The 27,520-nt window shown below is 46.5% G+C and overlaps 1 protein-coding gene across 3 annotated transcripts in view; it reads left to right on the forward strand.

Annotated features, from left to right (window-relative positions):
- GRID1 (glutamate ionotropic receptor delta type subunit 1) overlaps positions 1 to 27,520 on the forward strand; it is a 753,528-nt gene that overhangs the window by 212,411 nt on the left and 513,597 nt on the right. For all 3 annotated transcript variants that reach the window (XM_079138203.1, XM_079138204.1, XM_079138202.1), the window contains one exon: positions 19,905 to 20,110. In XM_079138203.1, the coding sequence (XP_078994329.1) occupies positions 19,905 to 20,110 (206 nt within the window). The remainder of the gene's footprint in view (positions 1 to 19,904; positions 20,111 to 27,520) is intronic.

Here is a 27,520-nt window from a genome sequence, read left to right on the forward strand (position 1 = left end):
GGACAAATTGCCCTTTATTCCAGCTCAGCAGAAGCCAGGGGCATCTGGGGGAGAAGGCAGAGGTTTTGATGGTCTCTGGTGTGGGGCTTCCAGGTTTCCCAGCAAGGACTGGGATTCAGTACCTAGAACCTGCCCCACTCCTTTCTCTTTCCTTCCTGATCAAAGTGCACAGCCCTGCTTCCTAGTAGGGCACTTACTGTCTCTGAGCTCCATGTCCTTATCCACAAAATTGGGATGACTGTATCTCTTTACAAGGTCATGGTGAAGATTTAGAGCAGGTTTGCTCTGGTCCCGCTCAGCTGCCAGCATCCATTTGGATCAGCTGGTGTTCATGCAGGGCTACTTGTTATCCCCCGCTGCAGTGGATAGTGAGCAAACCCTGTCCTCACTGCTCCTAGTTCTTGTCTGCTCTGTGCCATTCAGCGACCTTACCCCTTGGATCACTTTCTGTTTCTTGTGATTTCAGGCTTTTCCCTGCTTCTGTTTTTTCCTATTCATTTCTCTCCTCTGTATAGGGGCAAAGCTCCTTCCCCCGCTCTCCTGCTTCTTCTCTAAGCCCCACCTTCCCCTGGAGCCAGATGCGTTGAAAGTGTCATCTGTATTTGTTGCCCTCCAAGATTTCCTTTTCTCTATTTTTGGACTGGAAAGTCCAAAGAGCATAGCACCAGTGTTTGGCAAGGACCCTCGGATGGTATCACATTGTGGGAGTTCATGTGTGAGAGAGGAAGCAAGAGAGTGAGCTGAGACAGCTCAACACCCATTTTTGAAGGCACTAATCCACTTTCAGGAGACCTGAACCACTCCTGAAAGAGGGCATTAACCTGTCTGAGGGTGGTGATCTCCTGACATAATCACTGTCCACCAGGCCCCACCTCTTAAAGGTTCCACCACCTCACCACCACCATACTGCAACCCAAGCTTCCAACACATAAACCCTTTGTGGAGAAACCATATCCAGACCAATGTGTTATTAATAACAACAGGGAGCATTTGTCAAGTTCATTCCAAGCACTTTACACTTATTATTTGTTTAATCCTGGGGTCACTATACCTGAAAGTAAGTATGATTATTCTCATCTTATACATGAGAATATGAATGCTTAGGAAGGTTTGAAATGATTTGCACAAGGTCAAATGATTAGTAAGAGCTGAGCTAAACTGACTTTGAAGCCCAGGACAGTCTCGCTCTGAGCCTGGGCTTGCCTCACTACGGAATACTGCCCCTATGTTGTACTGATGCCATCACTCACGTTTGGTAGGTGCCTACTTTAGGTCAGGTACTGTTCTGGGTTGGGGAAAAGAGTGGAAAATAAGATGTGGGAACAGAACCATAAAGATGATTATTTCAGGAGAGAAGTGTTACAAAGAAAGGAACAGGGCATGGGCGGCACCACGAGTTGGGGTGGAGAGGGGCCACCTGGCAGCTCAGCAAGTCCTACTGGGGAGGTGATATTTGATAACATATCAAGGAAAGCAGTAATGTAACAATCTAGGGAATAGTTTTATAGTAGAGGGACACTAGGAACTGTGAATTCTCTAATATGGCATGAGCTTGGCACATTGGAAAAGGAGAAAGAAGATTTTTGAGACTAGAGGGTTGGGAAGGAAAAGCAGTTGGGTTGGAGAGCAAGTCCGAGGCTAGTCATGCCAGGTCCCCTAGGTCCTAGGTGAGGAAATGGGATTTTATTTTAAGTATGCTACAAAGATACTTGTGGGTATTTAAGAGACCCCCTCTGTTTCATGCTTAGAAAAACATCTCTGCCATTTGGTGGATAGACCGTAGCGGGGTAAGGGTGGAGGCAGGGAGACTATGCAAGAGGCTGTTAAAATAGTCTCAGGGGGAATAAGATGGTATGGACCAGGGAGGCAGCAGTGGTGATAGGGAAGAGAGATTGAGTTTAGGTTGTCTTATGGATTTTAATGAGGAGAGAGGAAATGAGAGATTTCCAGGAAGACTCTTAGGCTTTTGGCCTGAGCAACTGGATGGCTTATTTGAATGGTGCTATACTTTGGATCTTAAGCATATCTCAAAGGTTCATATGGTGAAGGCTTAATTCCCAGCATTGCACCCTAGCGGGGTGGTGGAATCTTTAAGAGGTCAGGCCAGGGGAGGTCTTTAGGTCATTGGTGGCATGCCCTCAGTGGGGATTATGGGACCCTGATCTCTTCCTTGATCTCTCTTTTGCTTTCTGGCCATGAAGTGAGTGGTTTTGCTTCTCTGTGTTCTCCTGCCATAATGTGTTGCCTCAGCCAAAGCACCAGGACCAACTGATCATGGATGGTAACCTCCAAAAGTGTGAACTGAAATAACCCTTTAAAAAATAAGTTATTTTTCTCAGGTCTTCTGTTATAATAACAGAAAACTGACTAACACAGATATGGAGCAGAGCTGATTGGGGAATGAAAACCAAGAGCCCTATTTTGGGTTAAGTTTGAAATGCCTATTTCCAAGTGAATAGGTAAGGCTGAAAGTCCTGGCAAAGTCCAAGATAGTGATGTAGGTCAAGTATGGATGGCATTTGAAGCACAGGACTGGAGGACATTGGCCAAGGATGAAAAGATGCTAGTGACCATAGAAGGGGCTGGTGTGCTGATTCCTGAATCCCACATGGCTGCAAATATTTTAGCTATCACTTCCTGTTTTAGTCAACTTTTTAATTGCTGTTATTGAAAGACTTGACCAGAAGAATTTTAGAGGAGGAAAATTTATCTGGGGGCTCATGGTTTTAGAGGTCCCAGTCCATAAACAGCTGGCTCCATTCCCTGGGGCTCAAGGCAGAACAACATGGCAGACGAGTATGGTGAAGAGAAGTAGATCACACAGTAATCAGGAAGCAGAGAGAGACTCCACTTGCCAGATACAAAATGTATACCCTAAAAACACACCGCCAATGCCTGCCTCCTCCAACCATACCCTACCCTCCTTCAGCTACCACTCAATTAAACTCATTAGGGAATTAATTCACTGATTGGGTTAAGGCTTGCATAACCCAATCCTTTCTCCTCTAAACCTCCATGCATTGTCTCACACATGGCTTTTGGGGGACACCTCACATCCAAACCAAAACACCTCCCATTCCTTTCTCTCTTTCTTGAAATTCCAAGCTAGTCTTCATCACTAAAACCATGATTAAGGTTGGTAGGCTCAAGTTGGTAGGCTACCACATGCTCAATATTCTCTCCTTCTGACCTCCTGCCTCTCAGGAGGAGCCTGAGGTCAAACAGGAAATGGACTGTGCCCTGGGTATCTGGAGGACTTGTTCCTGCCTATCAGCATGATTGATTGTATCCGTCCTCATTCCTCTGATGTTTTCTGCCTCCCCATCCTCCCCCAGCATGCATCTTGCTGTGGATCCTTAGCTGAAGAGTCATGAGCTCTCTCTCTCCCTCCCCGATCCCTCTCCATCCTCCCTCTCCCTACCTCCACAGGAGAGTCCTGAGGACTATTAACCTGTCTTCTGGTTTAGTGCTGATGTATATAGTCAGTGGAAAGGGCGGAGGAGTGGAGATGAGCAGGGGGGACTTCCACCAGAGCTTTGGACACCTCCGACCGCCCTGGGAACCTGTGCCAACTGACAGACAATTGGATCTCTCTTTTCTCCCAGTGACAGTGTTGTGATAAACTGCTCATATTTCATTTCTAACGGAGTTTTATTGCTACTCCAAAATGGTAGGATTAATTCTAAACACTTTCTGGGGTGCTCATTTCCTTCTAAACTGGAAATCACTATAATCTCCATGAAAACTCTGACTCAGAATCCGAATCTGCATCTCCAATTGCTCTTGTGAAGTCAGTGAAAAAGGCAGCTGTGGGTTATGAAAGAGCCCATTTGGTGCCCTGAGCGGAGGCTGTGTGCCCGCTGCCTGGAAGAGTGGCGGGCTGGCCACCCACCCGCCCCACTGAGTCCCACAATGTGGGCACCGAGCCTTGGGCTGCAGGCTGGGGTGGTGCCTTCCTTTAGGGTGTTTCCCAGACTTCAGCAAACGGTGCAGCCCGTGGTGCTGGCTTGGGAAGTCAGCATCTGGCCGAGTGTGGATTTATTTTTGATCATTGGTTTTCCTGGAAAGTGAAGGGGCGTCTTTACTCCAGACGTGCTCTTATAGACCAGAGAGGCTAAGGGCAGGGGCTTTGGAGTCAGAAGTACTTGAACTTGAACTGCAGCGTTGACACTTTCCACTCTGAATTTCGGCTTCACCATCAGTAAAATGGAGATAATAATAGAAATATTATTAAATGGGGTCAGTCAGTGAGACAGGGACAGCACAGGGTTTGGTATGGTACCTGGTACACTGCTGGGGTGAGCCCCACAGTTGTGGCTCCTGCAGAGTTTGCAGTGGGCAGAGGTTTATGCTCTTGGCCAGCCCATGATGGCAAATCTGCCAACCCTACCTCTTCAGTTTGCACACACCAGCTGTGGTATGGGCTTTTGCATCGACCCAGTGGGCTCTCATTGGACTTGAGCTTCCACTTCTAGACGGAGAATTGTCTTTTGCTAGTTAATTCAAACATCTTCTCCATGTGACTTTATTGAGCTGCTCCCATGTGCCAGACTCTGTGCTTGAAGCTAAGGATATGCTGTGGTGAATAAGATGCTTAGGATCCAGGATCACTTTCTAGAGATGCCTATGACTGCTGGGATGGAACCTCTTGGATACGGAAACCATCATAGAAGTCAGGGACCCTCCTGGAGACTGGGAGTGTGGTCCATGGGGTTCAATGTTCTGTTGGTCTCCTGGAGGCAGCAGAGTTGGGAGGAATCAGACTCCTCGGATTGGGCACCATCACTTGAATTCCTAAGCTTTCCAGGCCTCAGTCTTGTTATCTGTAGAACAGGAACAGATACACTGCTTTCACAGGCTTGCTGTGAGGAGGGAACAAATAAAAGCATGTGGGCACTGCAAACAAAAGGTGCCTAATAAACAGGGACTCACTCCTGTATTCTCCTAGCACTGAGCTCCTGGGGGGAAGGACACCTGCTCTTGGGAGGAGGAGGGGGAATGTGGTGGTGGCCCCAGCAACCATGTTCCTGCACTGTGCCCACCCCCCGGCATTGACCATACTATTAGTCCAGTTGTTTGCATCCTCCTCGGAGCCTGAGAGCAGCTCTGGCATTTCCAGAGCCTTCTGGCAGCCAGTGATGGATGGCCTTGTGGTCTAGCCCTCGCTTGTGGTGGGCCCGGGCGGGTACAGGCTTGTGATGGATCAGCCTGAGGATGGTATTTTGGAAGGAAAGTTCAAATTATATTTCAGGATAATATCCTGCCTCCCCGGGCCCCTCCCCACATCCCATTTGTAATCTGGCCCAAGAGGTTCTGGCAGGAGGTAACTAGCTTGTGATGGATGGGCCGGCAGCACCATTAGGCCTGCAAATCCTGGCTCCTTAATTAATATAGATGGGGGTTTAATTTGGGGATTTAGCAGGAATATTTGGAAAGGGGGGCTGTGTGGGGCCCTTGGACACCTGTGTTTTCTTCCAGAGTGGCCTGGATGGCTGGGCTGGGGCATCTGGTCATGTCATCCTATCTTTACAGAGCTCCCAGCCTCTGCCAACCACCAGCCTGATTAAGACTTCTTTGATAGCCACTGTCTTGCTTTCCAATGGCCAAAGTGAGATGTGGAAGTTTTGCTTCCAGGGCAGCATGGGGAGGTGGCCCCAAGGAGTTGCTCTCCAGGGCCAGCGGAGGGTAGAAGGAGGTGGGGCAAGTGAGGTGTACCACCCTTAGGCTTAGAGCAGCCTCCCTTTCTCCTTCCTGGTGTGGATGTGGTTCTGATCTTCTGGGAGATGTTAAGGGAGATAAAGTGCTGGTGCATGTGTAGGAGAGTGTGTGTGAATGCGAGTGTGTGTATGTCAGATGGATGTGAGTGTGTGTGTGTGTGCACACATGTCCAGTCAGCTCTCTATATCTGCCAGTTCAACATCCATGGGTTCAACTAACTGTGATTCAAAAATAATTGAAAAACTTGCATCCTATACTGAACATGTATGCTTTTTTTTCTTGTTGGTTTCCCTAAATAATACAGTGCAACTATTTTCATAGTATTGACATTGTATTAGGTATTACAAGTCATCTAGAGATGTCTGTACTGGAGGCTGGGTACAGATTTTATGGAAATATGACACCATTTTAAAAAGGGACCAGAACATTCAAGAATTCTGGTTCTTAGGGGATCCTGGAACCAATCCTGCAAATGCTAAGAGAGGGTGATCTATGTGTGTGGGGAGGGCAGGGGATGTGAATGCCTGTGTGCTTTGTGAGCAGTGGTACGCTACTAAATGTTTGAAAAGCGGCTCTCCAAGAAAAACAAAAAGCCCTGATTTGTAGTGCTTGCTGATTTCCATGGTATAAAGCCTCCTGCCATGGCTGCTTTGAGTGAGACGATGTCACTGGACGTGGCTTTGGGAAGAGAAATGACACACTACCATGTTGTGCTTCAGAATAGCCTCAGCATAGATATTATTAATTACAGGCAAATAATTAGGAAGTGATGAGCTTTGTGTATTTATCAGGTTTGTAAAATAATTTCTTTAATCATAGGTTCATTTCATTTAATTTATAGTGGCCATGTTTAGTAACTAACTCCTGGAGTTCCTGAAAATTTACCAGTGGGCTCTCATGAGGTGGTGCAAGCTGGCTCCTGCACACTGTGTGTGAGTATGTGTGTGTGTGTGTGTGCATGGGGGCTGTGACTGTAAGCACTTGAGAATGTGAATGAGTGTGTCTGTGAGTGTGAGTGAATGTGGGCATGACCTTGAGCACGTATGAACACATGCATGTGAGCGTGTGTGCACATGCAGGGCTAAGTGGGGTGCGTCTTTGCACCATGCACTGTCCCTGGGACTGACCCTCTGTCTTCCCAAGCTAAGTTTCCTGCCACAAGCCTTCTCCCCTTGTTCTTCACCCTCTGGCTCAGGCAGGCATAACCCAACATGTCACCCCTTGCCCTTCCTACCATTCCTTCTCTGCAGTCAAAACTGCCTCCTGTTCACCTGAGGGCTCCCACCCCCTAGGACTTGGGCTCCCTGGGTCCTGCCTGGGACATGGCCCTGGTTTGCCATGGCTTTCAGGCCTTTGCCCTCAAACAGAATTGCCAAATGAATTTTTCAAAGTCAAACCCATTTTTCCTGGTCTCCCTCCATGGTGTGGCCTACCTTGAACTCTCATTTCATCTTGACAACATTTCTGTCCTTTCCTGTGCTGCAACAAGGGTGGCAATGCCATCTTCATGCTTGCTGACACCCACCTGATCTGCTTGACCCCAGTGCGGTCTGATGTCGCTTTCCCTGGGCCGTGGTAAGCAGAGGTCTCCTGCCTTGCCTGTGCCTGGCACAGTCCCCACTGTCTCGTGCCTGTCTTTCCTTCTCTACTGTAATGTCCTCGAGGGCAGCGATGCTCCTCATTTGGCCCAGGCAGGCCTGAGGCTCAGGTACCCTTGAGCCCAGGCAGAGTGGAGTCATGTTGCGGCAGTGGTGCTCAGGAGGTCTCCAGGGAGGGGCGGTGGCATCTGTGAGTCCCTTGCTGCGTCTTCACTCCCAGCTCTGGTTGGCACTGCTTCCTCAAAGGCAAGTTCCAGAGGAAACAAATTAGACCAGAGTAAATATCAGAGAGTAATTATGTAAATTATATACATAAGTTAAAGAACACTTGTCATGAGGTCAACGGAAAACCGTGCAGACAGAGCCTCCTGTGCCAGGATTGGCGAGACGCAGGAGTGTGAGGGGCGCTGGCAGCAGCGTCACTGGAGAGGGCGGGGCCTCTTGTTCTGAGCCCTCCCAACGCCTGAGCTCCCTCCCAGGTGTTTTGCATTCATCAGCATCCAGCTTGCTCCTCACATGGCCCTCTTATTAGAAGGCCTCACGCCGCCCGCCTTATGGAGGTAGCGACTGAAGCTCGGGGCTTAAGAGCCAGGAAGAGTCTCTTGTGTGTTGGTCTTTAAGCCCATGCTCTTTCTCCATGTGGGAGCCGTGGCCCTTCCTTGAAGTGATCTCTATTAAGAGCAGGCAGCAGCAGCTTGGGCTGCACAGCTCTGGCCTTGGGGGTGGGCACAGCACAGGGCTTCAGGGCTGACTCCACCGACTATGCTGCTGTTCAACTTTCCTTTGCCTCAGAGACTTGGGCAGCAGGGGTGGGTTTGGGACAACTAACAACACATGCTCTGGTCTCAGTGGACTAGCAGACCACTCTGATACCTCTCCTGTCCAGAGATGCCACCATGACTATCCTTCTAGAGTTCACTGTACACTCATACCCACACAGAACCATCTGTGGGTCCCCTAGAGGGACCATTGGGCCTCTGATCCTGATGTCCTCTTGGTCTGGAATATTCTTTCCTGTCTTATCTATCTGCAGAGCCCCTTTCATCCTGCAAGGTCCAACTCCCTGCTCTCTGAAGGCTTTTTTGAGGTACCCCACATTGTCTGGGTAATCAGACCCCTTTGCACATACTTTCTGCTGTCCCTAGTACATTTTCAAATATTACTTGCTTGCCTGTATTCTGCTGAGCCCCATGGAATTGGGGCTGGTGCCTGAGCTGTCTGCCTTGGGAGTACCACAAGGCATGGGCTGGTTGGGCACCAGATGGGGGTTGGAGAAAACCTGAGAGAGGGAGTGAATGTAGCCAGTCACAAAATATTGTCATTTGGGAGGTGGGAGTTCTGGGCAGTGACTAGGGCATCCCCCACATACCTGGGACCTGGTGTCCCAAGGACGAGGAGGACCTACTGGGTGGGTAGGTGACAGCCTGCTGGGCGGTCTGTAGAGGTGCAATCCAGCCCAGGGTTCCTTCCAAGTCATCCCAGTCAGGGCTGCTGTTTGTAGTAGCATGGGATTTTCCTTGCTGATAATTTAAAGAACTGATGAAGATGCTACATTTCAAGTGTAATGTCGGTTATTAATGCTGATTGCACATTAGCAACTGGTAATGGCACTTGCCACATTTTCATCTTCTTGCCATTCTTAAAAGCTAGACTCCAGCACTTGACCAGTGTGTGTTGTGTGGCCTTTCTGCAGATCTGTGTGCCTGGCATGGCCACTCTGGAAGCCTGGGGTAGAGTTTCCATGCCTTGGCGAAGCACAGAGAGGCAGAAGCTTCTGGGGTTACATCCCAGCTCTGTTCTGAGCTAGTGACTAATCTGCAAAATGGACAAAATCTGATAATTCCCTAGGAGTGCTTGAGCTCAGATGAAGTGGGCATGCAGGGATTCTAGCTCAACATCTGCACATCAGTTCTGTGGACCCATTTCCTTCCCAGGTACTTCTGGCTTGGTGGGGAATGTGACTCAAGAACTCTGGCCCTGGGCTTGAACCCTGGTTCTGTTTCTTTGTGGGTGGGATAACCTCAGGCAAGATGCAAGGCTGTCATGGGGATTGAGACAGTATATGCAAATGACTTAGCATAGTGCCTGGCATAAAGTTAGATATTAATAAGCCTGTGCTATGTACTAATTAGAGTGCTATAAAAAATATACTGGGTGACTTAAACAACACATATGTATTTCTGAGAGTTCTGGAGACTAGGAAGTCCAAGATCAAGGTGCCAGATCCTGTGTTTAGTGAGGACCCTCTTCCTGGTTTGCAGATGGCTTTCTCACTCTATCTCATATGGTGGAAGGAGAAAGATCTTGAGTCAAGACTCTTCTTCTCTTGTAAGGACAGTAATGCCATTAAGGGGGCAACAATTTACGACCTGATTACTTCCTAGTGCCGTCAGGATTAGAATTTTAACTTATGAATTTTGGGGAACACAAGCATTCAGACAACATGCTGTTATGTTTTTCCCATCATTTCTTCTGCCATGCTGTGGCTGTGGAAGGTCATCTGTTACAGTATTAATAAAAAGCAAAGACATCAATTTTGGGGATGCTTGGAAATTCAAATATTGCTGTTTTGGGTAAAAACTTGGAAGTTCTATATATTTGCTTCAGGATTTTAATTAAATTAGAGATCCAGGAAAACATCCAGAGCCTGCTCAAATGATGTGGGTCATTCTTCTCCCTGGTGTTGGAGGAGGGACCCAACCTTTCTGGCCTGTAGTTTTTCTCAACTATGAAATGGGATGGCTGGTCTTCCTTTTAGGCCGTGGAGAGGAAGATAAGAAATGATGGATCTGAGCATCCAGCAGCTCTGGGAGAGGGAGTTCTGGCTCCTGGCCTGTGAACTACAAGGACCTGAAGGCAGAGAGTAATCTTCTGACTCTGGAGGTCTCCTAAGGACCTGGACCCCAGCCAGGTCTTGCTACAGCCCCCAAAGGACCAATGATGCAGGCCTGTAGGAACTGCTATGCTGATTCCTTATCCAGAAATTCCAGTATGCAGAGTAACAGGACTTTGAAAATCATACCTCCAAATCTTGGAGGAAGAACTGCTAAAATCAATACCAAATACCTTATAAGTGAAAGGTGACAGGGACATCAAACTTTATTTGTGAAAATTCTAAAAATCATTAACATAGTACAGATTCTTTAAAAATACGATCTCACTGAATTGACGGAAGGGAATTGCAAATCAAAGGCACTATTTATTGCAGTGGGAATAAGGGACCTGGCAGATTAAAAAAAATATTGAAGGAGCCAGAGATATGAAACATGAAAGACAGTAGCGGATCGACACCACAAAATTTTTCTCCAAATACTGGAATCCAACTCAGAACAGAAGTTGGTGAAGAATTATTTTATAAACCCGTTTTCATTATAACATGTGTAAAATGCAAAACTTGATCATTATGTAAATTAGTTACTTGGTGTAATTTACTTAATTCAAAGCACTTAATGCAGCGTGGTATGTTTTTTCCAAAGTGCCAGAGTAGACGTTTATTTTAAATTGTTTTTAATCTCGATCTTCCAGCCTGATTATTTAAAATGTTTTTCCCTTGTGTTTGTTTCTTAAATGGAAGGGAATAGAGCTCAATGAGAGACTCTGTGTTCTGATCAACCGATGGCCTCCACTGCCGGGCGGCAGAGTGGGTCCTATGCACACGGGGATCACGGTGGGTGTCTGATCTGGCACATGTGTGGAGGTGCCTCATATATGCACCCACAAGGAACCATCTAGATGACCCCTTCTCTCTCCTTGCCTGGCTTTGTGGCTGGTTCTGAAACCTGTGCTAGCAGAATGCTCCTGGATGTTATTGCCCTCATTAGAGGCAGGAATGTGTCCTCTTTCTCAGAGAGTTTTCAATGACAGGCTTCCCCTTCAGCTACTTTCATAACTTTGAAATTTCCATTATCACAGGAGGGAGAGCCGACCTTTTTAGTCTCCTATTGTGTCATCCAATTGTCAGGATGGCACCTCCTTTCTTGATGAGCCTCTAGAACAAGGGAGATGATTTGCTCATTTGGGAACCCTTTTGGGGGCGTTCCCTGTGCTGATGAGAAGGTTGGAAGAGAGCTGACAGCCACTGAACATCTATTTTGCACTGTGCCAGCTGTAATGTGCACCTCTCATGGGAAGGTGGTGGGCTTCTTACTAGCAAGGGGCAGTAGCTTTACTTTGAAGATGAAGAACTAGACTCAGTGAGGTGGTTGCCCCAGGTTGCACATATAGTGAGGGGTAGTTTCAGATTCATGCCTGTGATTATTCTGTACACCTCTGGAGAAGTGGGGCCAAGGCTGGCTTCTTGATGCCTTTCCCAGAATTTTGCATCCTGGGATACCAAGCCAAAGGGTGTTCTTTTTTTTTTTTTTGTTTGGGCAGGTTAAGAGTTTTACATATTTATATATCATGCAATGACTAAATCTAGTAGCTATTTGCATATGTGTAAGCTTACCTACTTACCATTTCTTTTTTTTTTTTTTGGTGGAGAGAACACTGAGAATCTACTCTTTAGCAATTTTCAAATACACAATGTATTGTTCTTTTAAAATATTTTTTATTTTTAAAATTTCTAATTAATTAAACATGACAGTAGAATGCACTTTGATATGTCATACACAGATGGAGTATAATTTTTCATTTTTCTGGTTATACATGATGTAGAATCCCACTGGTTGTATAGTTATATATGTACATAGAGTAATAATGTCTGATTCATTCTATGATCCTTCCTACCCCCATACCCATCCCATCCCTTCACTCCCCTCTACCTAATCTAAAGTAACTCTATTCTTCCCTAGGCCCTACCCCCCTGCCCCATTGTGAATTAGCATCTGCATAGCAGAGAAAACATTCAAGCTTTGGTTTTTCAGGATTGGTTTATTTGACTGGTTCTGATAGTCTCAAGCTCTGACAGTCATCATTTGTACAATAAAACTCTTGAACTTATTCCTTCTATCTAAAACTGAAAGTTTCTGTCCTTTGACTATTATCTTCCCAATTGCCCCAGCTCTCAGTCTCTAGGAACTAGCAGTTGACTCCCTATTTCTATGAGTTTAACTTTTTTTCCCACCACACATATAAGAGAGATCATATAGTATTTATCTTTCTGTGTCTGCCTTGTTTCTCTTAACATAATGTGCCCCAGGCTTATCCATGTTGTTGCAAATGACAAGATTTCATTTTTTTATGGGTCTGAATAGTATTCCCTCGTATGTGTGTGTGTGTGTGTGTGTATATCACATTTATTTTTCCATTCATCTGCTGGTGAACACATAGGTCGATTCTATATCTTGGCTATTGTTAATAGTGCTGTACTGAGCATGGGACTATTAATATAGGTTTTATTATTATGGAGGTATGGCAAATCCAACAGATCAGGAGATAACCATCACCAAAAAAGAGTTTGTTCTGAGAGATCTCAAGAGAGGAAGGCCTGCCATGGATGTCACAGGGCTGCGTCACAGGAGGTGGGGAGTAGGGCAAGAGCCTTTGTGGTCTCCATGGGAAAGAATAGGAGAGGCCAGGTGAGCAGGTTTAGGCTTGTCTGGTATAAATACTTTCAGTGACCTGGGGCATATGACTGTCCCTGGCTGTCTGGTCCCTGACCCTGGGATGATCAGGGCAGGTGGACAGTGGTCTTGAGTGTAAAAGACCAATAAAAAATGAGGTTGAGCTGAGGGGTTCGGGTAGGTGGTTTGTCTACAAAAGGGGTGCTCTAGGGCCAGCTGTACTATCTCTAGGAATTGAATTTGGGGGGATGGAGGATGGAAGTTACTCTGGTGGACCCTAAGACCAGACTTGCCTTGAATGTGGTCTGGGCAGCTACGACTATGACAGTGACAAGGAGTCTTCTCTCCCAGAGTGATGGCCCTGTGCTGCTGAGATGCTGGGTCACCCTGTCCTGCTCACTGAAGACAGCCCCTACCTGGGCCCTGGAGCACCTTGTCACTCTGGAAGGGAGAGACCTGCTTCCTGTTTTACTGAGAAATGCTGGATGTACTACGGTTATATTTCTCTGCTCCTCCCTTTGCTGAATTGGACTGCTGGATGCTCTGCCTGACTTTCAGAGTCACCTGCATGGATTAATTGCAATGAATTAATTTATTCATGAAACACATTCTGCAAATGGAACACATTCCTGGACACAGGTGATGCTCAGTGAGTGGCAGAAGGGAGCCACTCCCTGCTTTAACATTCTGCTGCTCTGGTGTCCAGCTTAGGGCCTGGCCCACAACAGCACATGTGAAACATTTGAGGAAGGAAGAAAGAAAGAAAGGGTGGAAGAAAGGAAAGAAGGAACAAGTGGGCGGGAAGGGAGAGTGGAAAGAAAGGTGGGAAGGAGGGAGGGCGGGAATGTGTAGCTGGAAACTCCTGGGCAGATGAAGTACTGAAAGGATTCTGGGCCGAGGGCAAGGATGTTCCTTGGAGTGGAGCCACAGCAGGTGAGGCTTCGTTATCTCTTTTCTTGGAAATGGTGGGTGCTTCCTCACTTGCAGACCCAGCCTCCCTCACACCCCGTTTTTTGGTAGCTGCTTCAGGCCTGTGACAACGATGGTGGCATTTGGAGTTGGCAGCAGGGAGGAGGGTAAGCGGTAAAGGAACCTGGACAGGAATCTTAAGAATGAACTTGAATGAAGGATAAACTACATCTGGGAAGAAATTTAAAGTGTATCTTGGGAACCCAGATAGGAAAGAAAGAAAAAAAAATCTTAGCATCAAAATTGTGTCTCAGTCTTTGGAAAATTTGCCAATAATTCCCAAATTCTCTAACTGTGAACTCCTTCTGGGTGTGAGATGGCAGCCTTCATACATATCTATGTACATTACAGATGGTAAAATATTCTTCATAAGTACTCTCAGTGCTTGGACCTTTCTTGGAAATTGAAATCATAGGGGAAGCAATTTGAAATGTGTTCTTTCATTTCAATTACTTTTTGGAAAGAAAGTATTTAAAATACCCAGTGACTGTCTGATCTTTATCAAAGCTGTTGAGGGAGAGTCATGGAGACAGCCTTAGGTTTTGAAGAAACTTCCCAACTTCACTCCCTTGCCTAGTAGGACTGTGCCTATGTTGTCATTGTGTGGTTGCCAAAGTCACAGTGGATTTTGGGCTGCTGTTTGCTTTGGTTTAATTCTAGTCCACAAATGTTCCATGTCCTGAGTCTGTGCTGGATGCTGAGCCTTGGGTTGGATAAAGAAATGAGGAAGACCCAGTTCCTTCTTCCCATGTGCTACTATCTAATGTTATACATTCATGTTACTTTATACTATTACATTTGAAGAGGACTTGAATTTCAACTTGAGGGACTTAGATGGCTCTAGTAGGGAAGTATGATGTGAATTTTGTCTTGATGGAGGAGTGGGGCTCTGTAAATTTTAAACTAGGAGTGTCCAGGGAAAAAGAGAGAGAGAGAGAGAGAGAGAGAGAGAGAGAGAGAGAGAGAGAGAGAGAGAGAGAGAGAGTGTGTGTGTGTGTGTGTGTGTGTGTGTGCGTGTGTGCGTGTAGGGGAATCTCCTGGGAAGAGCAAAGAGTATCTTTTCCAGGAATCCAGGGTGCCTAGTTTGTGGAGGTGGTAGTGGAGGGAGGTGATGGTGGCACAAAAACAAAAAGGGAAAAGACTATTTTTTTTTTCTTTTTTTATTTATTGTAAACAAATGGGATACATGTTGTTTGTTTGTACGTGGGTTAAAGGCATACCATTTGTATAATCATAAATTTACATATGATAATGTTGTTTGATTCATTCTATTATTTTTTCCCCTTCCCCCCACCCCTCCCACCCTTCTTTTCCCTCTAAACTATTAGGACCAGACTCTTACTCCAAGCTAAGGTACACAGAGTTGATTTGTGTACATTGATAACATCTTTAGAAAGCTTTTTGTTTGTTTATTTGATTGATTGCTGTTTTTGTTTACTACCTTGGCAACTTTTAAATGGACTTTTGCTATTCCTTGAAGGTTAGAGATGGACTATATTAGAACAGACATGATCTTCAGAGAACACATTCTGGCTGAATGCAGTAGCAGGCTGATACCAGGGCCCCTTGGGAGAGGCTGTTGCAGAAGTCCCAGGGAGAAGTTGGTGGTGAACCTGAGAATGTACAGTGGAGGTGGTCACAAGGCATTTAGGAGGAAGAGTGGAGAGGCCTTGACCAGCCTAGAACATGGCTCTCTGTTAATGTGCGTCTGGTGGTGTTGCACTCAGAGACAGGAGGGTGGTTCAGAGGGAAGCCCAGGATGAGAATATGTCTGGGAATATGACCAGACATGTGAGGGGAAGAGATTGGAAAGTAGGTGGACAGAGAAACAGCATGTAGTGTCTTGAAGCCCAGGGAGGTGAGGGCTTTGGGATGGTGGTCACAGAGTGTACACTGTGGAGAATCAATGGAAGATAAAGGTGAAGAGAGTTCCCCATTTGTTGTGACTTGAGCAGGAGATTTACATAAGAGTGACATAGGTAGAGCCAGACTTAGAGGAGATAGGCAAGTCACCTAGACATGCCAAACCTTAGCATTAGGGAGCTCTTTTCTACAGAGGGAAGGAGGGACAGGTATGGGACCCACATCTCTACTGTGCTCCTGATGGTCCCTGGTGCCTGCTGGTCCTTGGCTTCCTTCTCTGGCAGCTCCACAGTCTAGGCTGCTCCATGGGGTGAGCAAGACCTTTCTTCCTTTGGTGTTGAAGACACCTCATTCTGGAACTTTCCATGTGCTGTTTCTTCTCTCCAGAATATTCTTCCCTAATAGGTTTCCAGAGCTGCCTCCTCCTCACTGATGCTTCCTTACAGGGGCCTTTCCTACCCCCTTCTCCAGTCCACTCTAGGCCAACATGGATTTTCTTCAGGGCTCTTATCACCATTGGAAATTATTTATTTATTCCACTGTTTATTTATTCTGGCTTGTTCTCAGCTCCCAAAGTGTAAGTTCTACCCCAGCAAGAACACCACAGGCTCATTCAGTTTTGTTTCTCAGCTCTCAGGGAAGGGACCCACACAGAGAAAGCTCTTGGTGAATATTGGAGAAAAGAAGATAGGATGACCGTGGGCAGGAGAATTTCTGGTGATCAGGATCTTCCAGAGTCCAAAAGTGGGGCGGAGAGAGGGAGTCAAGATCCCGAGGCTTGTCCTGGGCATTGCCATGTCACATCCCTCACAGGAATAGGCTTTCCCATGTTCCCTGAACTTCCTTCTTAGCCTGGGGAGAAGGATTCTTGTTGTGGGAGCTTTCCCCTATCCCTGCAGGTGGCCGTTCCATTCAGAAATCTGAGATCACTTACCTTTTCATGCCCTTTCTGGGATAAAACTGCTGTGAGTCTTGACATGGCTCTAGTTAGCTCCCTTCTTGGGGGTGGGAGTGGGGTGGGTCTGGCTGAGAGCAGCTACACCCAGGATGGTGGATGGCTTGGCTAGACTCTACAGGTGGCTTGTTGAGGAGGGCCTGGGCCTGGTCCAGAACTTCATGGTAGCCACTCTGCTGCCCAGGGCACAGTCTCTGCTCTGTCCCTGGTCTATTCTCTTGGGAAATTCTCCCTTCTTGGGGAGCCTCAGAAGACATCTGGCATCGTTGGGGGTGGAACAGGGTAGTACTGCATCCTTGGCCTCTGGCAAGGAAAGAAAAAGTGACTTTTGTTGGAGAAATGGGCTTCCTTAGCTCCATTCTTGGGGAGTGGCAGGGAGCCTGTAAAAGTAGCTTGTGCTCCTGATGGTTATCTGCCTCAAGCCCTCCCCAAGTACAGCCGAATAAGATCTCCGGAGAATGGAGGCTGAGAATTGACTTTGATAGTCAAGTGGGAGCAGACAGTTGCAGCCAGGGCTATGGTCCCTCGGGAACTTTCAACTGGCATCACTAATTTCTAACCATTACCTGTTGGGAGCTTGCACTCTCTCTGATGGCTCAGTCTTATTAGGGGCTATCCCAACAAAAACCAGTCACAGTAGCCAAGGGCATGCAGGAGCTCTGAGAGATCTTGTCTTCTATGTATGTCCTTGTGTGTCCTAAGATATTTTCTACCTGCTCATGTCACCTTTGAATCCCTAAGGCAATTGAATAGTCCGCCACATTGAGATGATTTAAGCTGGGTTCCCTTCAGTCACTTCTTCCCCAGCCTGAGAAGACTGGTCATGCTGGCATGATTCCGAGGTCCCTAGGGCCATATGGGTGACATTACCAGACTTATGAACCTATATGAAGCTTTATGATGCTTGTGTCCTATAAACATGCAGAAAGACACTCTGTGGTTAGTCTCTGCCACTTTAAAGATTCCCAGTGACCTTCAGAGGTGCTAAGAGATGGTATGTCTCAGGGACCCACCTCACATCTGTCCTGTCGGCTTGCTCAAATCTGAGTCATAGCCAAGGCCATGGGGGTAGTGAAGATGGTTAGTGTCCTGGGCAAGGGACAGGGCTGCAGGAGCTGCCTGTGGACACATGGCTTCACTCCCAGTCTGGCTCATGCTCAGCCCATGTGGATAGTGCTGCAGGCAATTTGTGGAGGGGTGACTTTTTAAGGTATAGACCTTGCTGTCTCATTTACATTTTCATGAGGTATACTAGATATAATCCATCCAGTGACCTTGGCCTATCAGTTAGTTATTGCTGGGAAACAAACCATCTCAAAATTTAGTGGCTTAGAACAAGAGTCATTTATTATTTTTGATGAGTCTATAGTTCAACCGGCAGCTGCTGTGGCCTCACTCATGTGTCTGAGTTCACCTGGCATGTGGCTGGAGGTGGCTGCTTGGGAACTGGCCTGATTCTTCTCTGTGTCTGCTCATCCCTTCAGCAGGCTAGCTCAAGGATGTTCTGATGGTGGTGGTGGGGTTCAAGAGCAAAAATGGAGATGCACAAATATTTATTTGAACCTCTCTGTTAAATTTACTATTGTCCCATAGGGCAAAGCAGGCCACATGGTCAAAGTCAGAAGCAGTGCTGGAGAGGTCTTCATAATGCAAGGAAAAGGCATGGAAGGAGGGAGGCCATTACCAGGAGCCTGAAGCAGTTGATCTATCATATTTGGGGACATCACTTGTACCATGCTTGTTTAGAAGATTGTTTCTTTAGGCAGCCCCCTATAGTAGGACTTCCTATTATGATCCATCACATATCATCTGTCTGCACTGTCCAATATGGTAGCCAGCAGCCAGATTGGCTGTTTTGGACTTAAAATGTGACTACTGTGACCAAGGAACTAGGTATGGATTTTGTTTCATTTTAATTAACTTAATAAATCAACCTATTTATTAAAATTTAAATAGCTACATGTGGCTTATGGCTATGTTATAGGACAGTCAAAATCTGGGAGGAACTCTCATTAGCACCTGCAGAAAGCTATTGCATGCAAGACACAGGAGCCCACTGCTGGTTTCTGCGTGGGCAGCTGCTCAGTGTGAGATGGTCTCCAGCTTACAGTGGGCAAGTATGAGCTATGCTGTGCTCAGGAGAGGAGTTTACAGCTCTGGTGAATATTTATAGTTAGGATGTTCCTGTTCCTCTTCTGCTTATGTGCCTTGAGCCACCTCTGCACAATCGCCCTGCCACACCCTCTGGTTGGTTAAGAAGTACTTGTCTTTCTGTGCCTGGTTTATTTTGCTTAACACAATGTCCTCCAGGTTTATTCATGTTACCACAAACGTTAAGGATCTCATCCTCCTTTTTTATGACTGAATAGTACTTCATTGTGCATTTATACCAGATTTCTTTATTCATCAGATCATGGACACTTAGGTTGATTCTGTGTTTTGGTTTTTGTGGATAGTGTTGCAATAAACAAATGCTGCATTATATCATTCTTGTGAAATCTAAAAAAAGTTGATCTCATAGAAGTAATGAGTAGAACTGTGGTTACCAGAGGCTGGGGAAGGTAATAAGAAGCAGGGGAGAGAGAGATTGATCAGTGGGTACAAATGTAGTCATATAGGAGGGATAGATTCTGATGTCCTGTTGCACAGAGGAGTGACTATGGTTGACATTATCGTGTTGAAAATTGCTGAATAGATGAGAGTATTTTGAATGTTTTTACCACTAAGAAATAATAAATGTATGAGGTGATGGGTATACTAATTGCCCTGATTTGCTTTTTATACAATGTCTACATGTATTGAAACAATACACTATACTTCATAAATGAGTGTAATTCTTATGTGTCAACTAAAAAAAGAATTAAAGAAGAATAAGTGTTTTTAACCTCTTCAGATCTGGCCAGAGAGGCCAGTGGCCTTAGCACACCATTGGATCAAGAGGTCTCAACTGCAAGGTGCAGAGGATGGTGGAGGGAAATGGGGCTATGGCTAGGGAGCACCACTATATAACCTAGAGGACAGAACTCCCAGAACTGGGCTCATACAGGGAGAGAAGCTAGTCAAGAGGGGTGTGTTCTGCCCACATGACCTATTGAATGGCAGAAAAAGGTCCCCATAGTGGTAGACAGTCACTCTGGGCTGGGCACTGGTGAGTGCCTCTCTGGACCAAGGTAGCAGACTTGAACCCTTGCTTCTGGTAGTGGACTGCTGGGTGGGGACCACTGGAGTTAGAATTTCTTCTAGATCCCTTCCCACCTAAAGATAATTCTCTCCTCCTTCTCTTCTTCCACTGCTCAGATATCCGTGGGCTCCAAAGCTTTCTGGACCAGGCCTCGCGGCTAGGCCTTGATGTCTCTCTGCAAAAGGTGGACAAGAACATTAGCCACGTGTTCACCAGCCTCTTCACCACCATGAAGACAGAGGAACTGAATCGCTACCGGGACACACTGCGCCGTGCCATCCTGCTGCTCAGCCCTCAGGGGGCCCACTCCTTCATCAACGAGGTAGGTCATGGGAGCCTGAGACTGCAGATGCCATGTCCCAGGGTCACAGGGGATGGCACAAGTGGGCTTCAGGGCATAGCCCTCTTGCGTATGGCCAAAATAGACGTGGTGATCCATGGATGCTTGGCCTACAGCACACGGCCATTCAGGGGTTAGCCTGAGCATGGCTTGGCTGCTGATCAGTCCCCTACAGGTGATCCAAGGCCTTTTCAGGTTCTGAGAGGCTGTGTCACAGCTGGTGGAAAGCCTGCTTATGAGTCACTGCCAGAAATTTCTGAGTCAAAACTCAGGTTTGCTTTTTTTCTCCCCTTTAATTTTCCTCTCTTTGTTGACAGGTGTAAGCCTGTAGGGATAAAATAAATTTCTAGCTCTCTGCAGAGGTGGGCAGGTCTGCTGTGGGATTTGTTAGCATCTGGAGGAGGTGTCTGTTGCATATTGTCAAATTATACCTTGTGCATGCTTATTTCTTTGGTGCTTGGGCTAATCAGTGTGTGTGTGTGAGTGTGTGTGTGTGTGTGTGTGTGTGTGCATGCACTCATGCATATGTGTTTTAAAGCAACTCTTTTAGGGTTAGGACTTTCTAATGAAGACAGGGCTCACCAACTTAATAAGGAATTCATTAATTTAACAACAAACTAGAGAACTCCAAACTAGAATAAGCTGGCTGATTGGTGCTGGCCCCAGTGGTCTCATGGCAGAGAGGTGATGCATGGGCAGTTGGTGGGCCCTCTCCCGCCTAAGTTGATCTTTGTGGGGTGGGCATGCTGAGAGATGGGTGTGCCTGGGAGCAGGGGAGCACCGAATGGGTCAAGGGCAGCTGGATCTTCCCTGCCGTTTCTCCACACAACCCAAAACACCTTGCTGGCCTTCTGTGATTGAACATGGAATAAAGAGAAAGGCAAAATTATACTAATTCCATTTGATGTACTTCGCTTGCTTATTCTGCTTTCCCCTCTAATTAATTATTACTCAAAATGCTACCTCATGCATCAGGAACCAGCACGAAGTCCACTGCCAGAGAACTTGAAATTGGGAACGCTTAATTTGGTGCAATTGGCTGGCAGCCCTGATGCTCTTGGCTAATCAGGGCCCCCAAGCACGCTGGTGGTCAGCCGGATTGTGATGTCCTGTTGGCTCTCTGCATTTTCACCAGAACACATTTTGCTCTATGCAGTGATTCAGTCCAGTAATGGACAGTCTAGGATTAGCACCACTAATGTGCCCAGCCTTTCTCAGAATGTTCCCAGCAGTGTGTTTGCAGAAGTCTGCTTCTGGGGCGGCTTTTCTCCTTGCTGTTTACCCCCAGCCAGCTCATGCTTTGGGGATGGTGACTGACAGTTCTCTTGCCAGCCTCCTCCCTTCTCTTTTCCTGCTAATGCCTTGCCCTCTCTTCTCACTTCCCTTCCTCTTGGCCGCTGTTCTGCCATGACGCTTGGGAGTGGAAAGAATACTGGCTTTAGAGCTCAACAGATTTGGGGTCAAGTCCCAGCTTCTCCTCTTACTATTTGTGTGACCTTGGTCAACTTGCCTCACCTTGCCTCAGTTTCTGCATATGTAAAACAGGGATAAAGGAGGTGACCATGGTGATAAAACACTTGGCACAGAGTTTTTTGAGAAGGATCTGTCTTTTTCACCACACATATATGTGCATTTTGCTTCCAAAGAAATTCAGTCCCTTCTTGTTTCTAGTCGCTGGAAAGATTTAATACACAACCCCCCAGACTGCCCTAAAGACATTATTTCCAAGTGGTTAATTATGCAAGCTCCTGTAGTGCTGGATACGCTCTGCTTGGCTTTGGTTTGTTGCCTTTTCCAATTCCCCAGGCTGTGTTTGCAAAACCTTTGTGTTGCTGGGTGCTTCAGGGCTGGGGTTGCTCTGGAGTGTCTACTGTCAATATCAGATAAGAGTGACAAGTCCTTGGGGGTGGTGGTGGGAGACTGAGGCAAGTATGACATGTGGACTTTGGGCACGGGGCAAACCACTCCTGCCCTTGCATTCAGCTCTCATTGGTGAGGATTTTGGTTGCTGGTCCTCTGCCCTGCCATTAGGAGTAGAAGATGCCATTGTTTCCTGGGCCCACATGGGCCTGGCCCTTTGGGTACATTCTCTCATCTGTACACCTTGCAGATGAGGAAACTGTAAAACAGAAGTTAAATGCTTACTTAAAGTCACAGATGGCCACTAAGGGATTGAACAGAATTCAAATACAGATTTGACTGGCTCCAGAGCTCTTTGGTGGTAAGTGATTACAGAGAACACAATGTACTACACTTTCTGTAGTGGGTAACATATACCTGTGCTGGCTTTCTGGGGGAAGATATGGTCTGCCTCTGGCCAAGGTCTATAGAGGTTTTTCAGGCCTTATGTCCAAAGAGTTTTAGTGCATGTACTAAGTATGGTAGGGAAGCGATCTGAACTTGGGAGGTGAACATGATCTGACTGACCAACTGGCCCAGAAGGTCTCCTAAGAGATAACTGGGAATGCCATCCCTTCCCAAAGCCTTCACCACTGTCTGGAGTACATCACTTGGGCTTCTTGAACAGGTAGATCCAACTTCCTTTTTGTTGTGACAAAGATAGATGATGTTAACAAGGGTGACCCAACACCAGAGCATGGTCTGAATTTTATGAAATTTGAAACATTGTTATGAAGAAGTAAATGTACTCTTGGCCACCACAGTCCTGATAAAATGTCAGTATCATGCCCAATGGGGAGTGGTGCAGCTGTGTGAGTTATGTGTCCTTCCTAGCTACATTGCCTCTTTCTCCACTAAAAAAGCCTGGTGGAATGGAATTGGGTGAAGAAGACATATCTGCCTCTTACATTTTGCCGAATGTGAATCTGCTAAGTTGGCACTTTCAACAAGTCTTGCATGACATGGACATGGCTGCCCTTTGTTGCCTACCAGGCTGCTAATGTGCTGCACTGGGAACCGCTTCTCTGAGCAGTGTCTCCAATGCATTAATTCACTGTGGGTGATTCTTGGCCTAGGGGACAAATGATATACTGTCCTCTCTGTCATCCTTCTTCACAAGGGGCCACACTGATGGAACTGGCAGGTTCAGGGACCCTGGGCTTGGTGGTGGGTGGGAAGGCAGACTGTAGCAGACTCAGGCAGTGGAACTTGATTGTGGGATCCTGTGGGCTCATGTAGTAGATACCACCTGGAGACCCCTGTCCATTGCTCAGTTTTGATTCTACATTTTCTCCTCAGGTCTTTTTGTCAGTCTCAACAGCCACCACATTAATACATCATCTTAAAAAGGTGGTAAGAAGATTCCCTTTGGAGAGGCTGGGCTTAGAGGTTGACAGTCCCCTGGTCTCCTAGTTCCAGGTGTGGGACCCACCACAGAGGTTCCCTTCCGGTGCAGGTCATGGAGAATCCCTTCTTCCAAGTGGGGCTTGTTATGCTCTGTACTTGGCCTTGGAGGGGAAATGGCTTTTCCCAATATACCCTAGTTGGGAAATGGTTTGCACGCATTGTCTTCTCTGTCAGTTATTGGTTCTTCTCTGGGCTGCTGGATGCTGACTGAGACTTCAGTGGGCAATAACCTCACCTGTGATGTTGTCTTTACCTGTAATGGGAGCAGTGTGAACTAGGCCTTGTGAGAGTCTTGAGCATGGAGCAACACCCTCTGGGCAGGGAGAGATGGGGTGGCTAGAGGATCCAGGGAAGCTTCTTGGAGTCAGTGACACTGGGGCTGGGTCGATAGGAATGAATCTGCACTAACCATGGATAAGGGGTGAGGGTCTTAGCAGTGGTGGGTGTTCAGGACCAGGAGTGACTGGAGCTGAGACTGAGATTGGCAGCAGGGAGAGCTCCCTAGCTGGGGGTCAGGAATCTCTTCTTTAAGACTGGCTTATTCTTGTGGTCCTTTTCAGGTTCTGAGAGATTAATGACATACTGTTTATACATCTTACCACTTTTGCTCTTTTCCAGGTCGTGTTTTAGGGGAGACCTCAGTCTACTGTCAGTTTTGGTCTTAGGCTCCATCTCAGCTTTCTGGTGGGACTTCCATTCATCCATCAATCTGTTAGCTGTTCATCATGTTTATCCATTATCTGCCCATCTGTTTCAATCCATCCATCCAATCTCCACCCACCCAGCAAGTACTGATTGGGTACCTCTTGCAAATCAGAAATCATATCAAGTTCTGGGCAGGAACATTGGTATCTCCTCACTGAGACCAGCTGTGACATTGAAGTTTGTGGCCACATGCCAAAGCCGTGTATTGCTGGGCATTCCCAGTTGTTGGCAGAGAGGCTGTGACCCTGACCACTGAAGCCCCTTCTGGATATATATGGGCATTGTTGGGGCTCCAGGATTTTGACCTTTTACCTTGCAGTGAAAGGTGGACCTCTGCTTTCGTTGTTCATCAGCCTCCCTTTTTCTTTTTGTTTCCTCTGCATTTCCTCTTCTCCTTCCCCATTTATTTTGTCTCACTGGAAACAAAAGAATGGAAAAATGAGACTATTTCAAGCTATTTGTACACTCTATGGAGACGAGTTCCTGCTCCTTGCTCACAGTTCACAAGGTGACAGGTGCAGCCTGCCCTGCCCCAGTGCCCAAGCATCGTCCATCTCTGTGTGTCCTGCAGGTGTCGGGCAATCTGCACGTGATGCCCTCAGGGTCAGGAACTGTGTGGTGTTTACTATTTTATCTTCTAGAACAGTTCAAGGCCTAGTCCACAGAAGCTGTTAAGGGAATAAACGAATGGATATTTTATATATTTTACTTTCAGTAGAGAGACCTGCAGTTAGGTTTTTCTTGTGTGTGTCTTGGTTGCCTCTTTGGCTTTTCAATAAGTCCTAGAGAAATCTTGCAGCAAAGGCATTGGCCTTGACACTTTGCAACTGGGAAAGCTCAAGTTTGCCTAAGTTATCTACTCTAAGCCAACATAAGTCAGTGAACAGGGCCTGGGCTGCTCTTGCAGGTAGGATGGTCCTGGACTAGCTGGTGCATGTGGCTGGGTACAGTTGGGTGTGGTGTATGGGGGCTGGATTTATGGTAAGCAGCAGTGCTGGCAGGTGTGGGAAGCTGGGCACACACTCATGTATTTGCCTACACATATACATACACAGGAGGACAAAGGATGATCCAAGGATATAATCAACAGCCACATACACTGGTACAACCAGACCCTGAGACTAACACAGCCCTTTGGGGGCTGCCACATACTTACACAGACATACACCTGTGCAGACCCATACATCAATATATATGCACACGTCAAGCAGATGACAGCATTGCTGGTAGCAGAGTGACTTGAGAAGAGCATGGCAATGCTGGGAATGAAATGGTGGTTACAAAGCGACAGGGCAACAGGTGCCACTGCAGTTAGATACCAGAAGGTTGGGAGAAAGAACAGGAAGGGGAACAGCTGTAGGACAGCTTCCCATTGCTCTGGGAGTGGGTGGCACCATTCCCTCAGGCTGAGCAGAGCAGTGAGAGTGATGGGACAAAGTGGGAAGGAGTCACTCCCAACTTGCTTCCCCAGAGTGGCTTCCCAGGCATGGAGCTGACCAGAGGCCAATGTGATCCTTAACAGAACTGGGTTACCTCCTGACTTCGGATCAATTGCTTCTCTGATTCTGCTGCGGTGAGTGAATCTCCTGCAATTTGAATATAAAGACTATGCTCTTAATGCATTTATAGCAAAGGTAAATTAAGTAATCACAATGTTCTGTTGTCCCACATGATATATGCAAATATTTCTCACTCCAACACTGTAAATTTTTAGCAGACGACTTTATCACTCAAAGCTAGGATAATTCTGTGTCATTTAAGTATCATTTGCCAGAATATTTTCACTTACTAATTAATTATAGAAGATTAATTTTTAAATATGGCCTCACATTTGCATTTAATTATATCCTACTGTTTACAGATTATAAAGCCTTAGCACTTTAGCAAAAGTGTTGTGAGTCTAAGATATTCATTTTTCTCTCACAAGTTCTTAGAAATGAGATCACAAGGAAGAGACATTTTCTAGTTTGTTCTGGCAGGTTTGGAGCTCAGCAGCTGTGAGAGGCAGTCAGAACTCAGAGCCTGGCTGAGATGGGAAGGAGGACAGAGAGCTGCCCTGTTAGGTCCTATTTGGAGACTCCACAGGACTTTTTGCCCTTCCTCCTCTGTCCATCTCTTCCTGTTCATCCTTTCAGACTCTCTGTATGCTGGGGAATCTGTCATGAGATCCCCTCTCTGACTAACCAGAACTAGTCTTGCTGGCCTTTGGTGTCCCAACCTACTGTTCTGTCTCTGTGACAGTACTGTCACATCCTCAGGACCTGCCACCACCTGAACATACCTCCACTGATACCTCAGCTGAGGGCCAGCCCAGCACCCCTCACTTGTGCCATGACCATCTGTTGCGTTTTCTACCTGCAGTGGCCTGGGAGTGTTAGGTACAGGAACTGGGACCCACTCATCTTTTCTAGTCACCTTCTCAGGGCTTGGGCAAGAAGGTTGGCAAATGGATAAAGGAAGGATGGAGTCCCAGGAGTGCTGGCTTCTGCCTCCATGAGAACATTGTGTAGAATTCAACTGCCCAGAGGGCCGACTGTACACTTTCTTAATGCTCCCAGCAAGCAGGGACACCCCAGGAAAACCTTGTTTTGAAAGAATTTTGTTTGAATTTTTAAATGTTTTTATTAGTACATTATAGTTATACATAATATTGGGGTTCATTTTGACATAATCACCTATGCATGGAATATAGTTTGCTCCATTTCAGTTTTCAGTATTTTCTCTCCCCCTCCCCCACTCCCCTCCTCCTGTTCCCCTTCCTCTTCTTTATAGGTCTTCCTTCTATTTATTCGTAGTTTTCAAAATTGGTGCCTTATAGATATACATAGAGGTGAAATTCACTGTGGTGTATTCATATATGTACGTGGCATAATTCGTCAGTTTCATTCTATAGCTCCTCCCCTTTTCCATCCTTCTTCCTTTACCCCATTGACCTCCCTTCTGTTTCCATGGGCTCCCCTGCCTCTCCCCTCCCCTTTATTGTACTCTAACGTCCATAGAGGACAGAAAACATTCGACTCTTGACTTTCTGAGTCTGGCTTATTTCACTTAGCATGATCTTCTCCATTCTCATCCACTTATCAGCAAATGCCATAATTTCATTATGTATGGCTATCACCTATCCTTTATCTATTCATTGATTATTGATATTTCAAAGAAGCATCCAAGCAGTCATGGAGGAATAATGTCTAAATGCCGTCGGGCCTTCTGGTGTTTGTTCTCTGGTCCGAGGGTTGCTTCTATTCTGAGTTACCTTTTGAGTCATGCCACCCCATTCTTGGTTCTCAGGGATGCTGAAGGCTTTACTTATGCTGTCCAGGAGGCCTGTCTGCTCCTTCCTGGGGTCAAAGAGAGAGATCATGAACCTGAAACATGGAGCTG

The sequence above is a fragment of the Sciurus vulgaris genome (assembly GCF_902686455.1).
Source record: "Sciurus vulgaris genome assembly, chromosome: 4".
In the NCBI taxonomy this organism is placed as follows: domain Eukaryota; kingdom Metazoa; phylum Chordata; class Mammalia; order Rodentia; family Sciuridae; genus Sciurus; species Sciurus vulgaris.